Source organism: Strix uralensis, chromosome 27 (assembly GCF_047716275.1).
Source record: "Strix uralensis isolate ZFMK-TIS-50842 chromosome 27, bStrUra1, whole genome shotgun sequence".
Taxonomy (NCBI): domain Eukaryota; kingdom Metazoa; phylum Chordata; class Aves; order Strigiformes; family Strigidae; genus Strix; species Strix uralensis.
This window is the reverse complement of record NC_133998.1, coordinates 3,493,932-3,512,142: the sequence shown is the minus strand read 5'-3', so window position 1 is coordinate 3,512,142 and position 18,211 is coordinate 3,493,932. Positions and strand designations below refer to the sequence as shown.

The window sequence follows — 18,211 nt, the reverse complement described above, 5'->3', positions numbered from 1 at the left end:
ACCTTGACATAAGATGCTCGAAGAAAGCTGAGCCTTTCGAGCATCTGAATTCAGCTGTTGATCCTCCACTTCGGCTCTACATTTGGTTTGGGAAGAGGTGGAAGAGTGCATCAGTGACTGCTCCTCCTCCCAGAACCTAGGAGGGGCTCTAGACAAGAAAGATTGGGCTAAATGAACAGAGACTATTTTTCCTTTGTTATTTTAGTAAACAGGAGGGAAGCCTTCATTTAAGCAGTTATTTTAATCTCTGTTTTTATGTTTTTGTTATTTTTTCTTAGAGAATGGATGATCGGAAACTAAAGAAAGACTTGACACCTAATTTCGCACTTTAATTAACCAGGAAAACACATGAGATCAAAATACACGCCTTTTAACTGAGAAGTTATGCAGTTTCAAACAAAGTTACTCAGGTGTTTACTGTTTTCATTTTTATGTTATTAGAAAATGGGGAGAAATTAAATTATTTTTTCCAGATAGTTATTACATTTCTCCTTCTAATACATACTAAATTATCTTTGTATTGAAATTGAAACAGCATTAAATGGATCTTATTAATGTTTGATGGTGCCTCTCCCGTCTCTGTGCCCAGGGTTGAGTTTCCTACCACAATTCAGAGCAGAGAGCAGCTTTGGGTGCCTTGGGGACAGGCCATCTCAAATACAGAGGTGCAGTCTTGAAAGACTGCAGAACTCTGTATCTCAGCCCCATTCCTTTTCCTGCTGAGATGCAGCTGTCGGTAAGGTCATCAGCAAGGTGATGGAGCAAGAGAGTACAGTGAAGGGAAGTCCCATCAGGGACCTCTGTATTCCCAGTACAAAACTGCAGCTCCAGCTCAAAAATCCTCCCTGCCCTCAGGCAGAAGTCCCCTAGGACCCCTCACACAGGAGGACTCCAGACACATATATACAGAGAGAGAAAGCCAAGCTGAGAAGGTTGCCTGGCTGTCACCAAGGTGACTGGATCACACCAAAATAAACCTCTATGCTTACAACAACTTTAGGTGTCCTGAGCCAAGCAAAGCTGACTCCAGGGTAGACACCTGAATTTTAGCTGAAATTTATGAAAAAAAAAAAGAAAAAAAAGAAAAAAAAAAGAGAGATGGAAATAATTTTTAAAAGATCATGATTATTATTCAGTTTCATAAAAGAAATGAAGCAAAATGCAAGGGAAGTCTTACAAAGACTCCATAGGTTTTGGATTCCATCTGCTTAGGTTAATGCCAAGTTCAAGCCCAATAATGTTTACAATTATTTTTTAGCAAAGGAGGTCTATAAAATCTTATGTTATACACCTTCTCTTTGTCAATAATAGTATTTTTTTCCCCTTTATTCAGATCTTCACACATTTTGTGTAAGTGATGGTAGAGAAAATCCTTCCTTATTTGTGCACATTTAAATTTAAATCCTATGTACCAGCAAGGAACCACAGAGAAGACTTGCCTTTGAAAAAGACTGAAAATGCAACTGATTTCCAGGAACTGCTTAACACTTTCATTTGGAAAGCAGCATTACCAACTCTTCCATCTTTTTTCTTTCCCTTAAATTCTGAAATAAATCAAAACTTCAAATACAGTTCTTAAAACTCCCAAACAGAACCCATATAACCTGTTAACTTCTACGCCAGATAATCTTTTGCCATGCCAATACTCGCCTTCATGTTTCCTGCCAATAACAAGAGAAACCAGCCTAGGCCAGAAGTCCAAGATCAACCATTTCACAATATAAATCAAGACACAAGGAAAATTAGGAACAAGAGTCTTAAGTCAGAAGTTTCCAGCTGCTGCCTTAATTTTGTTCCTTCTGTTGTTCGTAGCATGTCGTCTCTGAATAAATATCAAGGTTTACATGTGTGGAGTACGTGGACCTGGAAGCAGCCGAAATGTGCTCAGGGGGGTGACTGGATCACAGTGACAGACACTCCATTTGCATCTTCACTGAGTGATGGACGCTCACTCTAAACTCAAGCCTTGAGGCACGGAGAGGGCAGGAAAGCGGCAGGGGAAGGCAAGAACGCTCTGCTAGAGTTTGACCACGCTCTTCCCTGCCATGTTCTTCCTCATTGTTTCTAAGTGCCGATGCCCCAAAGCTGCCTCCACGCAGACGGAGAGTCCTCTGCGCATGCATGAACACGCGTTTCACCGTCTTGTAAGAAAACCAATATTTAGAATGGAATAGAAAAGTATTTCAGTTGGAAGGGTCCTACAACGATCATTCAGTCCAACTGCGATGACATGTGGGCAACCACAAGCAGCACAGTCCATTTCAGACAATTCTTAGTAAGTACCGGAGTCCTGTTGTTACTCTTTGGCTACATGTGCTTGTAGTTTCAGTTGGTGTAGTTAGTGACATACCCCACAAATTTGCTTTTTTAAGTATTTAAATCACCATAGTTACTGGCTCTTTTTCATAAACAACCCACACAATCAGTAGGACAGAATCTGGTTGCCTAAACTATAGGATTAAGTTAAGAAACAGGACATTTTAGCTTCCACTGCCTCTTAGTAGCATCCTCTTAGTCTAAACAGGATTTAATTTTCAAGCAAGTTTTCTACAACTTCGAGGTCAAGAAATCAATTTTTTATAAGGAATGAAAGCTGGACTTCTGCATTTAAAGGACTTCACTCTGGGACGCCGAGGAAATCAATACCTCTCGCTAGATTTACAGTAGCAGCAGAGATGGTAACACTGCAGAAAAGATTTGCAGACTCCCTCTTAGGGCTTATTACTTTCAACAAAGTCAGCTAAAACGTTATGCTTGAACTTGGCAGAGGCAGAATCAGGGCCTGAATCATGAAACATCTGACAGCGCTGGTTGTGTTTTGGGCATCGGCTCTTTTTAAAGGCACATGTTTCTGATAAATCTAAAGCGAGAGTGAAGAAAATTACGATTGCTGCTGATCCTAAAAAACCTTTTGTAAGTCCTGTACTGAGATGCTCGTGGAACTGCAACGTCAGGGATGGAGTGGGATTAAAACGCTGCTGGAAATCATCTGCTCTCTGTGCACATCTCAGAGTAAACTGTGAAAGTGGTGAAGCTCGTCTCTGCTATGTCCAATCTCCCCTTGACATTAAACATCATCCCAGTGTCAGCTTCAGTTTAACTTGGTGCTGTGTGGTCCAGAATCACAGCCCGTGGCTTTGCCTCATCTGAGCTGCCAAGCTTAGAGTGGTGGATGGAGAGTTCACCTACATCCCAGCAACTCCTCCTCTGCTCGTGTTTTGCAGTTGCAAATGTGCCTTTCCTCTCCATTCCCCAGTGTCAAGTTGGAAAATAAGAAGGTGTCAAAAATCTATGGGAGAGCAGCTTGGAAACTCCTCATATTCCCCACTCCCCCACAGTTCATTTAGACACCTCTGTCTTTTTGTATAAGTCAGAGCAATGGGAGAGGTATGACAAATGCCTCCCCAAACATCCTCTCTCCATCCATCTTCTCAATTGCAGTGGCCATTTCATAATTAATGGGCTTGACATAATTAGTTGTGTTTAAAGTCAGGCTATAGCTGAGCCTTTATTCTTACTTGAAAAAACAGGCAGCCATGAACTTACAGGAAATCATCCTGCCAGCAAACAGCTCAGCTGGCTGCAGACTAATCATCTTTTCTTTCCCCTTTGTTAAACACATTCTTGCTCTTGGAAACTGTTCAATAGTTCATTAAACTAATAATCCCATTCAAATCCTGCCTCATAAATGGATTTGTCAGTGCTGTTCCTTTCAGGAGACGGTCATTTTAAATTGTCTCTGCTTTAATGAGTTTAAGGACAGATTAAATCATGGCTCTGGCTGTGATTTATTGCTCCACATTACTTTCATAATTGTTATTTTTAAAAGCATTGATGAATACAGGCTTGTTTATTTTGCATTTATTTCATGCTTTGCATTTATTTCATATTTTTCCCTTTATTAAAGGAGACTGGGATGGGAACAGAGCTCCAAATAAATACGTTTCCAGCAGAAACATATACAATCTTTCCTCCTGCATTGCTGAAGCCTCTTTTACCAACACAACATCTACAACTGTCCTCATGCACAGCCAGTTCACTCCAGATGTCAGGAAGGAGAGTTTGTGTTGGGCAGGTCGGAGTTACTAGAGAGCAGTTTCACGCTACGAGCTCTAGGATATTAAATCATTCTGTGTATTCCTAATATCAATTAGTACTAATTGACTAAAACTTCACACAAAGTAACTTGCCACCAAAAGAGAGCAGATATCCTGTGCTACGTGGGCTTACTCAAGACTTTCCTGGAAAACCCAGAGGAAGTTATTTGTGCTGTGTGCAGGAGTAGAAGATATTTAGGAGGAAATGAAGGAAGGAGCACCAGATATGTTTGGGTATTTGATTCTTCCAGAGTTGGGAAAAATTTCCCTAGAAAAACATTTGGGTCACACTGCTCTGTGCAGTTCTGGTGTGATTCTATTTTCTTTTCCAAGTTGTGATATAACACAATTTAGAGATGGAGGCAATCTGTGGTTCCACCCACCCAAGAGAAAAGAAGACACATATAAGAATAAATGGTAGAGCAAACACCAGATCTAGCCTGTCAAGATAGGTGACTGTCCTTTGAGTCCCCTAATGTATTGGTTGGTCTGTCATAAAGTAATTTTGGGTGTAAAAACATCTCTGTCATGGACAAAGTCATCTGTGAATGGCATGTTAACATTGTAAAAGGCTTTGAGATCTGGCAGGATAGAAGGTCTCAAGCATAGGGAGCCCTTCTACAAAAAACATTTATTAACTTGTGTTGGGAAAACAAATTATTTCAAGGAACAAATAAGACAGGGCTACAGACAGTCCAGAAGCCCTGAGCAGAAGGTTTCCACAAAGAAGAAGAGGAAGAAGTTAGGACTCTGCACTGCTTCATCATTAGATCTAACCAGCAAATCCTCAAAATCTGTTGTTTCTCCCATTCAGAACTGACGTACAAACTTCTGAACATTCTCACAGAAACCAGGGGTCCAGGACAGTGGCTGGGGGTGGTGGCCCAAGGCTCACCAGGGAAGCTTCCAGTTTAGGCCCATGTGACACAGCTAAGCTTTGCCGTGTTTTAATTGCAGTTCTATTTCAATCCTTTTCATGCAAGCCACAGAGCAAAGAAAGTCTCAGAACCAAAGATGTCTCAGTTGAAAATTGGATCGAAATTAGTCTATCTGAAAAAGAAAGTTGTGGGTCTTCGAAAGCAAATGCCAAAGAAAATATCTGAAATGCTGCCATAAACTATTAAAACAGACACCGTAGATAAGCGTGTTTAGAGGTTCAGGTGTGTGTTTAGAGGTGTGGCATTATAGAACAGATGATTCCACAAACATCAATAGTCGAGAGAAGCCACCTGCATGCCTACATTGTAAAATAACACTAAATTAAAAAAAGACAACCCTACCTTCCTTTACATTTAAATCTGCACCAAGAAAACTCACTGTTCATTCATTTATTTTGCTACTACAGTGGTAGTCTGTGAGTGGATCAAAGCTTAAAGTATGACTTATCTGATTTTCCCAGAAAAGTGTATCAAACTCAGTTAAATTTGACAGCAGCAAAGAATCCTGATACCTTAAGGCAGCAAACCCCAGGTCAGGGAAGACACTAATCCACAGCTGCAAGTCTCCAGAATTGTTTCAAACCAGAGCATAAGGACGAGGGACTAGTGCTGTTTGGGGAATCTACAGCAAAATTCGCTGGGTCTGTGGCTCTGCAGGAGACGCCTTTCACTGGCTGCCAGACCCATCCACAGCATTGTAGCTGGTGAGATCTGTAGCTGCTTTCCAAGCCCAGTAGAACATTATTTAAAACATCAGTCTTCAATAGATTTCTCATCTCAAGTGGTTTTCTCTGCTTGTAAAGTAGAGATTTTAAAGAGAGATTGCTGAAGGGCTGGAAATCCTGAAGGAGAGATTTGGACACAAAACCTAGGAGACTGTCAGGGTCACTTGACACAGAGCATGGGAAGCGCCTGGGGCAGCAGCTCCAGCCACTCTGAGTTTTGCCAGCTTCTCCTGTGTTGCCCACCATGATTCCCTCCCTTGAAACAAGACTGGTCTCCCAAGGGCCAAGAAACAATGATTCTTCAGTTGTCTTAAATTACAGTTGCCCAGACTTCCTTAGACAGACCTTACACTTATCCCAGTGGGGTTTTCTCTTTTCCTACAGCAATTGCTTCAGAAGGCATGAGGAAAGCAGAAGAGAAAATGAAGGAAGTAGCAGTGTGGTCCTCAGCTCTCTGCAGGGGACTGGGAGTCAGACACTTCAGGCCTGATTCTGATCCTGCATCGAACTTACTGTGTGGCCACTAAACTTACATAACCAATAATTTGGTGTTACTTTACTTAAATGTTGGTCCATGTCTGAAGCTTTAAAGTAGAGAAGAGTTCTCAGAAGTAATTTCTAACTTGGGAATCTGGGCTTCATTTTTAAAATGCGCTTGGGATTTGGACTCTTCAAACTCACCAAAAGTCAAAAGGATTTAAGCTGTAAATCATTTTTGAAAACAGGATCTGGTCACCTAAGTCACTGAGTGCCATAAGACCACTGGACACCAGTGACCTTCTCTCGAGTCCTGTGGGGAATGGAAACACTCATCATTTCCTTGCTCTGCCCTTCCTTTCTCTTCACAGGGATGTGTGAGACAGCAGTATCCATGCACACAGCAACTCCTTCCGATCCTTTCTATCCCCACTATGAGCACAGTAATCAATCACATATAGCCCTGGTCAGCCAGGCTGAACAAGAGTCTCTGGATCTGGTAGACTGTGATCCCATCCTTTTCAAGAAAGGGCCTTCATCCCCGTTAGTCATAAATATTTGGGATGTTTTATCTGAGGGATGAGGGACTCAAAGAGAGGAGCATGGAGACAGTATGCATGGATCGTACTGGGGAAGACATGGGCTGTCCCTACCCTGTGAGCGAGGTAATGGCTGCTTTTGGTGGCTAGTTTTGAGAAGACCAAACTCCCAGGACAGTTGCTGTCCATCTTTTCCAAGTCCGCCGTAGCAGGAGGGAGTGGCCACGCACGTTTGAATTCCAAGAGCAGATGCCGCCAGCCCCACGGCCTGCCCCTGGCAGCTCCACGGCCAGGCTCTGTGTTCCAGCTCCAGCCCAAACACGGCACATTTGACTGTCTGGGCTGAAAGCACAGCACTCCATCCCATTCAAGAAGCATTCCCCAGCAAGTGCCGGAGGACTCTGGCACAGTCCAGGCTTCGCGCGTGTATCACGTTCTGCTCTGATTCTGCCCACTGACACAGGAATGCTTTCCAAGAACTACAGCCAGGCAGACTTAAAATAACCCAGAATCAGTGCTGGGGCCAGGAACCATCTTGAGAGCATGCAAACACAGCTGAGCTCCAGCACAAGCTTCAGGATTTTCTAGCTGAGCCCTGTCTCCCTCCTCAGGTGGAAAACACTCACGGGTCCAGCTCTCACACTGATTTATCTATAGATGAGACCACAAGCCACAGCTGTGCTGCACAACAAGGGATGTAGCGTGACACCTTCCCGTTAGCAACAGTCATCTTGTAAAAGCAGCTATCAGAGGCAATAACCTCTCGATACAGCCCAGAGCATTGACTGGTAGCAGAGCTGAAAGCGACTCCAGGGTCAAAACCTGAGTTGACAGCATCCCCACGCGCGACGGTGGAAAGCCCAGCCACAGCCACCACTCCAGCCAAATGCACAGCACCCCTCCCACAAACAGGCAGGGTGTGGATGGTTCTCAGTCCTTGCAGATGAGCCCTAAGGTGCTGTGACCCTCTGAACAAAGCAGCAGAGCTCCACGCACAGCTCTCTGCTCACATGGGAGTCTGCTTGCTTGGCCTCTGTGGCATAAGCTTTCTTCCTACCGTAGAGCAGACTCCTTCCTGAGCTCCAGGAAAGGCAATGCTACAAGCACTTCTCTATGTGCTACAATAATAACCCAAGTTCTGCTTTGTAAAATAGAAAAGAACATTAAACATACCCTCGTAAAGTGTCTTGGCCTCTTCTTCTCACTCTGTTTGCTGGCTGTCTTTCCTCGTAGCCTGCAAATCTGTCTGTCTGCAAGTCCCCTTCATATTGACCCTGGGCTTGTTCCACGTACATAACTGCTGTACATCCCAGCATGAACCTGGCCAGCCATAATACCCCCATGATGGCACGGATTCCTCAGTTCCCCCGGCTGCCCCGAAAGCTTCTTCCAGCTGTAGGGTCCCTGCTGCCTTGGTGGAGGATGGTTTTAGGCAGCAGCCCCTAAGTGCCAAGACGCCGTCCTGCCGTTCCCTTTCTAGAAGCAAAAACAGAGGAAAGAAAAAGAGAGACAGAAGCATTCTTAAGGGCTTTCATATTTTTAAAATGATTGGTCATCCCAGACGACCCCTCCCCAGAGTTAATACAGTGGGGTCATACAGTCACACCGAGTTTGGCTCCTTGTACGAGCAACCAACATGTTCACACTGTCATTCCCTACCACAGCATTGCTAAACCTTTCTTCCCCAAGAGCTGGAAACCAAGAGATCTCCAAGCGTCATGGTTCTGCCCTTGCAACTATTTTCCTGTCCTTGTGATGGAGAAACAGAGTGACAAAAGTACATCTGTCCTGGGCCTGCCCTTGGTGGTGGGTTATGATACTGACCTCGGTATATGCCTTAGTTCAGAGGAGCAACGGGAGATGCAGGACTAGGAAGCAAGAGGAGAACTTCAAGAAAGAGCAGATCCTATTTATGGACCATCTTCCCAGGTCACACAGCTCTGTTTTACTGCATCGTACTCCAGACAGACCATGGCATGGACATCAGCTGGTGGAAAAACAACCTCCCAGATACCTGGTAATTCTAGCTGGCTGAGGGGCAAACTAAGTCTGCTGGCAAACCCATCAGAGGGACATAAAAACTAGTGCTGAGGTAGGCAAAAGGGTCATCGTGGGCTGGAGTGAGATGGGAGACTGTGAGCTGGGGCTGGAGCATGAAGACATGGTGCATTAAGCTAAGCCTGGTTTCCATGGAGGGTGAAGGGACAGAGAAGGCGGAGGGCTGGGCATGCTCAGGGATGTAGGAGAGCTCCTGAGCTGGGACAGAGAGCTGAGCACAAGAGGTCATGGGGCGGAGGATGATACAGGATCCAAAGCATCTGGGGAGGGGCCAATGGAGGCAGCAAGAAGACCCTTCACACCTCTGGTTGTGAACTCACCTCGGGCAAGCACAGCATGGCCAGTTCGCCAGGGCTGGGGGCCAGCTGCAGAGCCTACGAGATGGCCACACTAGGATTCAGTGTCTGGCCCTGAATCACACCAGGACAGGTCCTCAGCCCACGCCCTGAGCAAGCCCATCCTGGTGAACAAGACCCTCCCTGGGAAAAAAGGCACAAGCCTTGCTTCTCCCTGGGGGCAAGCGACATGGAGGAGGGGTCCCACGGCCTGGGGCCAGTGCAAGCAGAGCCCAGAGGGGCAGAAGCGGGGGGTCAGCCCATGCCATGGGGTGCTGAGGGGAGAAGGGGCCCACAGTGGTCTCTGGAGCAGCTTTATTTTAGTCCTCACAGCCGTCCTGGGACTCCAGGCACTGGGGGGCAAAGGAAAACCACCCTGGGCAAGGGGTATGGACCCTGGCACAACACCAATGCCCCGGGGGTCACAGTGCCATCCGGTGACTCCCTGAGGGGGCCGCCTGTGACAAGGCTCTGCCTGAGGGTGTTAATGTGGGGTGCCAGGAGCAGGCAGGGCTGTAAGGCCGGGCTCAGGGTGGGAGATCAGGGAGGGTCTGAGAAAGCCCGATGAAAAGGCTCTGTAAAAAGGATCGCGGAGGAATGTGCTCCACAGACTGTACCCCCTTCTCCTGCTCCCTCTTCTTCCTCCCTCCCAACCCCATCACCCCCCCATTCCCCAAATCTCCCAGCTCTGCCTGTGAAAATGGGGCTGGGGAATCAACCCTTCCTTCCTTCCTTCCTCCTCCTGGCCGGCGGAGGGTCAGAAAGCATCTCTCACCTCGAGACCCCAAAAGTTTGTTCTTTCAGGGAGGAATCCTCACGGGTCTCCCCTCTCCACCCCAGAGTGGAAATAATCTGCTGCTTCTGCGAGAGGCACCGGGCTCTGAGTCGGCTCCTGCGGGGAGGGACAGGGCCCCCGAGCCTCCCCTAACTGTCCCCCTTGCTTTCCCACAGCAGCACTTTCCCGTTCCAGCCCAGCCCCAAAGCAGGCAAAAAAATCAGCCCAGACAAGACAGAAAATGTGTCTGAACCAAAAAAAAAAAAAAAAAAAAAAAAAAAATTAAAACCCCTCACTGCTCCCAGTGTCCCAGCTGGGAATCTCTCAGCTCTTGAGGGCATGCATTTTTCAGGCTCTAATATTTCAAATGCAGTGAATGAGAAAGTCAGAGTGGGAAGGAAAAAGGCAGGGCTGGAAGCAGAGACAAAGAAACTGCCCTTCCTGCAGCAGTAAGAGCTCTGCTACTTTGCTACACGCCTGTCTGCTGAAGGCTGGGATATGATTATCTTCAGCGAGACAAAAGGGAGAGCGTTTCCTCTGCTCCTAGAGCTCCCAAGGTAGAGAACAGATGGAAAAAGAAGTTGTAAAAAGCATAAAGTTTTGCACTTCAGATTTCCAGCCTTCGTGCAAAAATTTAAAACTGAAGCAAGTCCAGATGCATCCATTTCCTCATGGAGAAATTAGAAGCATGACAAATGATCGATACACAGGCACGTACTCTGAGAGCGTTCACACAAGTCTTACTAAGAGAGTATGGAAAAGTCATTTACACCACCAAAAGAGAGTTTAAAAAAAAAGGCTCAAAAATTATTTTCAGCTCTGAGAAATTCCATCAAACCACTTTAGGAAATACACTGACAAAGCAAAGAGAGAATCAATCACTAAATCAGATTTTAAACTGATTTGCAAGTTTGGAGGGAATCAGGAAAGATATTTCAAAACCACGCCTTTGAGTGTGCAAATTAAATCAATCGATTTTAAAAAAAAATGTGCAAAACACAGTAAAATACAATTAGGCAGACAAACAATTAGGCAGATAAAGAGAAAGAAATCAGCTCTTAGCTATGCAGCTCTGGATTTAGTCTGAAACTGTTTAAATACCTTTACGTCCTGGAACTGGTGATGTGCCCAGAGCTCCTTTGTTTAGTGGAGATCTGGGCAGAAAAGAAGGGAATAAAACCCTCACTCTTGAAGGAGAGAAGAAAAGGTACAGCCTCATCCAAATTGGACAGGGGGAGGGCCTTGTGGCGGAGAAAGGGGTGCAGGAGGAGTGGGAGTAGCGAGAGGACAATCCTACCGCATTCTTCAGCCAAAAGTTTTTAACTTCAAGGAGGGGCTGGGGGAGAGGTTGGGTTTAGCAAGAGACGTCTGAATGCAGACATGATTATCACCTAACCATTCCTTCTGAGCTGAGGACTCGTTTGGTTCGGTTAATTAGGGAATGCTTTCAGTTCAGCTGGATGCAGTGACTGCTTGTCCCAAATTTAGGCTGGAGCTGCAGAAGGCAGGAGGGCATTAGTAACAGAGACTTCACATCAAAAGAGTTGGTGAAAAATAATTCATTTTCAATTTGGGACGTATTCTTAATTTCTTTTTTTTTTTTGAGAAATGATGGTGTGTTAACAGTAGGGAAAAAAAAATTCAAGTAAAAGGCACTTTTCTTGCTGATCATTTTCCTGTACTTGGTATAACTAACGTGAATCAATTAAGACAGATGGCTTGAAGGATAGGTGACCCAGCCCAGGACCTTCATGCTCAAAAGTTACCTTGGCTCCAGAGGAGAAAATCTTTGAAGTTACAAGCATTTTCTCAAAATAAATATTTAAAAAAAAAAAAAAAGTATGTTGGTGAAATTAAGTCTTTCTTCTAAGGAAGAACTTTGTCTGAATGTCAGCTCTGAGTCTAATTCCACTCTTTTGCTCCATGCAAAAAAAATCTTTCCTCTGCCTCTTGCTTTAGGAATCATAACTGATGGCTTTTCTTTAAATAATATATAATAAAATGCACGTGGCTCTCCTCCTCTCTGAGCTCCCTCTGCTCTGCGCCACTGCACACCCACGACTCTTCCGGGAGGTGGAAGTCCCCCAGCGCGGACGCCCGCTGTGCCAGAAGTCACCCCAGAAAGCCCAAATCAAGCTGCTTTTCAGGTCAAAGAGGTTCAGAGAAGTTTCCACACCAAACGGAACCCAAACGGCTGAGCACAACGCACCCGGTGAGGTGAACGCCTCCTTATTATCCCACCATCTGGCTTGGAGCTCAGTTACCTCTTTACACCCCGTGGATGAGGGTTCAAATGCAGCTATCGGGTCAGTTCACAGAGGTGCAGAAATTCCAGGGCAAGCCCCAAGCTGACAGGGAGACTGTCATCTCTTCTCCTCCTGCCTCTCTTTGAAATGTCCTCGCTGCCTTCTTTGTTCTTTTTGCTCTTCCTAATCAACCCCCTACTAGCTTTATAGAAGTCAGAATGATGCTCAGCCTAATTAGCAGCAAACTTGTGGAGACTAACAGGGAAAAGGCAGAGCTCGTTTTCCCAGGCAGCCAATAATGGAGCGTTGCAAGGAATGCAGCTCTGTCAACACGTCTGCAGCGCTCCGGAGAGCTCAACGAGATACAAAAACTATTTCCTGGGCCCAATCCTGCAACACCTATTTCAGTTTAAAACAAACGTGGGCTTTACCTAGTTAAGAATGGCAGAACTGGGACGTCGTACGGAGTAGAATCGCAATGAAAGCACAAAACCCTGCGTCTTCCTCCCTCTCAAGGGCACACCAAGTTGGTGACAACTGCTGAGGCAAAAGATTCCCTTTCCAGTCTAGTCTAGTTTAATCCTGGCTAACTCCTATATTGGGATCACCGCGTTGATGCAGGCACTGGATGGTTAAAGGTATTCTGACACCTAAAACCACACACAGCGTCTTTGTTATATTTACAGAAGCTCCCAGAAATCTATCTGCAACTTTTGACCACCAAATATTTTAAAAAACTGACTTTCAAGTGTCCGGAGCAGGTGATATTACATCAATGGAAAAGTTTTCTTGTTTCTTTTCTGGGTGATAAATCAACCACAGATCTTTATGTTTGGAAAACATTTGTAAAGCCAGTTAGATTTTATTTGAGTCTACAGTCCAGGGTATCTGGGCTAGTGAAGACTGTTCTTTGTGCTTAGAATAGATGTTATCCCGTGTCTCACCTCTGGCGTGATCCTGCCCAATCCGCTTCCTCTGTTAATTCATTTGTAACTGATCTCAGAAACACATTTAATTAACATTTCCTGGGTACGTTTGCTCTCCTCTCTCTGCAGCCTCTTTATGAGGGCTGCAGTGCAACACAGCCCTACAAATGACTGGCACGCGAGGGAAATACACTTTTTTTTTTTTTTCTGCATTCCACTTTGGAGGGTTAAGAAGCATTTTAATCCCTCCAACATACGCAAACCTCTGTGAACATGATGCTTTTAGCTCCCTCCCTGATTTTCTAGAGCAGGGTTTTCCAGCACAGCTGCATGTGATTAGGGCATAGCAAGCCCCAGGATTCAGGCATCCCAGCAAGATCTCCTTCAAAGTCTCCTTCAAGCCTCCAACCAGTTTTTTATTTCCCTGCCATCAAACGCTTGTTGCCGGCCACAGGGAGTGACAAACACTTGTATGTGTTTGTCTAGCTCCCCATCTGTTTTCCCCCTGGGTGGTTGGGTGTTTTGGCATTGCTTTTGCACACAATAATATATTCACCCCAATCATTCCTGGGTCTACCTGGTCCCAGGCAGCGTGGCGAAGGCAACGGAACACTTAGAGCGTGTGACCTACCTCTGCTGCTTGAATCCAATATAACTCCACAGCAGACCTCAAGTTGGGGATGGGAGAGGGAGCTGGAGGAAACTCATCTTTCCTTCAGGAAATACTGGGGTGCACATCAGCCCCCTGAAAAACAAGAAGTGGTGGAACAGTTGATGTTTCTCAGTATAGTTTCATGGTCTAGAAAACTCTGCAAGGGAAAAGCTCTGAAGTGTGAGGAGCAGTAGGATGGCTGAACACCCTCCCAGCCAGCCCACGTAAAATTACCCTAAATAAAAAGCAGCTGCCCTTCTGCAGTTTTTAAGGAGTCAGATGGAGAATCCTTGTTTGTAGGAATAAGGGTAGATCAGTATCAATCACACGACAGATCTATCTAGAGCAAAGCTTGCTACAGCACAGGAACGCTAGCCACTGTTTTAAATAAGGCTGCCTAACTGAAAAACAGAATTAAGTTAGAGAAAATTTCTTAGCTCGGCCAGTGTGGCTTCCAAATCATACCCAAAGAAAACTCCAAGAGCCCAGGTTTTTTCAAAAGCGCATGAACCGCTGTAAAATTAATATCATAGAAAAAAAAATCAGTTGCCAGCCTCTCAAAATTAGCAAATATTTCTTCATGCCAACTGCACTGTGTTTAAGATCCCTGCCCGTAAAACAGGATAACGCCTCGCCTTAGTTCACAGGGCTGTCATGAAGATAAACTACTTGTGAAGTGTTTCAGTTTTAATATGTGAAGCACAGTGGAAAAACGCTTGTAATTAATTATTATTAATTATGTGCTTAGAATAGAGCTGTACAAGTAATTGATTTTTTTTGCTGCACCGGACAAACTGAAAAATAAAGGAAGAGAAAGGAAGAGTCGTTTAGGGGTGATTTGATGAACATTTTAGCTTGACATGAACATATAATTTGACTTTAAACAATGCACTTAGTTTTGGTTTTGGAGGGATTCTTAACAAATTTTAAATTATTATTTTTATTCAAGGTCCTAAAATGTTGTTTTGAAAAGAAAAAGTACAGCATATAATTTTATTATTTTTATTCAAGGTCCTTAGTGAAATAAAAGATTTGCAAATAATTAATTATCTGTCAAAACTATTTGACAAAGCTGGTAGAGATTTACAAGTTTTTCACAGTGTTGGTCCAGGAATTTTTGCCACGGCTCTTGTGTGCCTAGACTGAACTTTGGGCAATAAATAATGCGTATGACCATCTGACAGGGTAGAGAAAAAGATCCCATCTCTTCCTCCTGGTGAGCTCCAGGTATCGCATGTACTGTACGTGACATTCCTATGGAAAAATAGCATGAGATCCACATTAATTAGTGTTATTATAGTAATGAAAATGCAAGGGAGAGGATGTTTAAAGTTACCTAGATAGTTTTTAACTTCAACATTTTCCTTTTAATGCTGGACTTGGCTATCTCATGGCTCTTTCTCTGGGCAATACATGATATTAGGATCTTATGAATATAATGAGAAATGAGAATTTGGCTTTTTCTGTCTCTCTCACCAGTGTCAGTGCTGATGTTACACCTCTTTCCTATATTTCTGCACAAAAGTGTGGATGATGTCTTCAGCCATATCAGTGACTGAAAAAACATTTAACAAAACTGAGCTAAAGTAGCTTTAACTTTTCCATTTCTGACTTCATTGACTGTAATCTAAAAAATGCATTTGCTAAAATTAGTACATGTTGCTTCTTGCAAGATGACACAATTGCTGTCAGGACAGCAGCAGTTCTTAATCGTGATGTCATTCAAAAAAAAAAAAAGTCAAGATCAGGCTCTTGTGTTCAGATTCTTGCTGAGAACTGAGGTCAGGGAATGTGGGATTTATGCTGCTGCTCCAAGCTCCCTGCAAGGCTGTGTCCTGGCAAGCCCACAGCTGCGCACTCTAGCTTTGAAACTAAGAAATTAAGACATTTTATTTAAAGGGAATGGTGTAAAATGGTCTGAGGATGATATGGTGAAGTGGACATGGCTGATAAACCTGCACTACCTGAGAGCTTGGTGGTGCCAGGGCATGGGATTGCTGCCAGCGGGCAGAGCTGTGGCCACTGGGACCAGCTACTGAGATGATGGTGGTGGAGGAGGCCAGGAGAAGGATCCTGAGAAGCCAGGTGACAGCCGTGCCTGCCAAAGGGGACTGTGGGCTCCACTCCTCCTTGGTAGGGAGCCAAAGATGTTCTGTCCCAGATGGAGCTGTGACCCTGGACTCCTCCTGAAAGTCAGGTGGATGTCCCTTGGGCCCAGAACAACCTGAAGAGCATCCCTTCCTCCTCCAGCCACTCCACAGAGGCAGAGTGTAGCCAGAGTCCTGTCCCTCTAAGAACAGGACTTGTCCAGAGATAGGCCAGGCTCAGATGAGCTGGGTAATGCAATGGGAAGACACATCCCCTGAATCTGCTTCACTGCAAGCTCCAGGGTTGTCTTCCAGGCTGGGTTTGCTGGCAGTACAACCAGTAACCCTGCTCTGGCATGGCAGGAGCCATGCGGCCATGCAGGCAGGGACCCGTGTCCAAATAAACCTGGCAAGGCAGCTGAACGTCTGGTAGTCTGGGCAGGTGGCCGGTGGGCAGTCTGCAAGGCAGACACATGGCAAGGGACATGTGCTTTTCCTGTAGCAAAAGGCTTCTCAGTAAGAATCCCATGAGCATGATGCCATGGAGTCTTGGTATTACCTAGCCAGTACGATTTTGGTGATGTTTCTGGGTGTTCTACAATATTAAGTGATTTTTGTGAGATCAAGACAGAGCCCGAGACACGTTCCATCTTTTTCAGGTCTGCTGAATCACATCTCTCCGTGCTTCAGCTTCCATGCCCCCAGATGGGGCATGATGCCATTTTCCTTTGAAACATGCCTCTGCAGTGAATAGGAGTCAAAAACAGATGCAGGGAATTTCCAGAAACTTCTCATCAAATTTCATAACTTATTTAAGATCAAAAGTGGAAGCCAGCAGCACCACATGAAGCATTTAAAGACAGTCAGGAACAAATTCAGACAAAGGTTTCCTCAGGGAAATTGTTCTACAGCATTAACCGTTTCACTTGGTTTCCAGTTTAGCACACAGTCTAGCATGATAAACAGACTTTTAACATCAAACCAGACTGTTTCATCATCTTATCTGAGATTCTAAATAATGCAGCCCAGCTTGTTTTTTTGCCTCACCTTTTGCTGAGTCCAGTAACATTTGTTTGCCTAAAACATATAGCAAAAAAGGTCTTGTGTGGACATCAAGGCGCTGGGATTCATGACGTCAACTCTCTACCCACGCAGCCAGTGGAAGGAAATGGATGAGCCCAGGGAATAGGTGATTCCTGTCTGAGGTTTAGAACAGCTGGACAAGCCGCACCGCTGCCCACAGTTACTGCCAGAGCAGCGTAGCCGGTGAGGGGAAGGGTTAAGCGATGTTCCGGTACCTTGCCTTTGGCATGAAAATGTGACTCTCTCTGCTCTCCACAGCAATGAATCTACTGCCACCCCCAGAAATTTTATCCCTCATTAATCACCCTCTGATCTGGTGGACAGTTAATAGGAGGCAGCCATTTGCCTACGTCAGTGACAGCCGATGGCCCTAAAAGGATGCAAGTAGCCCATCTACTGACAACGGGAAACAGCAGTGGCTTTCACCTCCTAGAATACTGCACATCGTCTAGACACCCTTTAAAATTCACCAAAAAAACCCAAACCCAAACACCCCAAGGGATCACCCTGTGGCTGATACCTAAAATAACCCAGGTGCAGTGCCCCCTGGCATGAAACAGCACTGTAAAGTCTCCAGATCCAACCACCACTGCCTGGGGTGAGCCCTGGAGGAGCTGCCCTTACAAAAGCAAGTTGTGGGTGGGCTTTTTTCTGAAAAAATGCTCTTCAGTAAGATCTTCTCCAAGTAAGGTAAGAGGGTCTATAGCAGGATTTATGGGAGGAGGGGAATCTGTTATTGCAAATGTCCCCACTGGGCACGCTTTACCATTAATCATGGTAATTCTAGAAAGCCAAAGTTTGCTTGGCGTGTTGCAAGGGAAGCCCCAAGCATGAGGACAGGCACTGGACTCCCAGCACAGCAAGTGACAGGGGAAGGGACCAGCAGCCACCTCCTGGTGCACTGAGCAACCCAGTCACTTGGGGCGTTGGTGGGGGGTGTTACTGCAGGTGCTGGTAGCAGCGGGAGAAGAGGGGAGAGGAGTCAAACCTGAGGAGAAGGGATAGGGCACCATCCTTTGGTGGGAGAGACGCAGGACAGTGATGTGTTAACAGCAGCTCACAGCCTTGCTGTTGCTCACAGTTCCCAGAGTGGGATGTGAAAAGTCCTGCTGCTGCTCGTGCGAAAAACAAGAGCTTTTTAATAGTTAAAGTGGTCTTTCGTTTCATAGATTTCCAAAAGCAGAAAGGCCTGATAAAACCAGAGTTGCTGAAATGCCAAACACTGAGCAGTGGATGGCACTTACTTTCTTTGCCCTGTGGAACCCATTGTCCA

At 45.2% G+C, this 18,211-nt stretch overlaps 1 protein-coding gene across 1 annotated transcript in view; it reads right to left on the bottom strand.

Annotated features, from left to right (window-relative positions):
* Positions 1–8,119, bottom strand: part of LOC141935416 (fibrillin-2-like) — a 113,662-nt gene extending 105,543 nt beyond the window's left edge. The window contains exon 1 of the mRNA XM_074851564.1: positions 7,950–8,119. Coding sequence (XP_074707665.1) covers positions 7,950–8,119 — 170 coding nt within the window. The remainder of the gene's footprint in view (positions 1–7,949) is intronic.
* Positions 8,120–18,211: the final 10,092 nt, after the last annotated feature.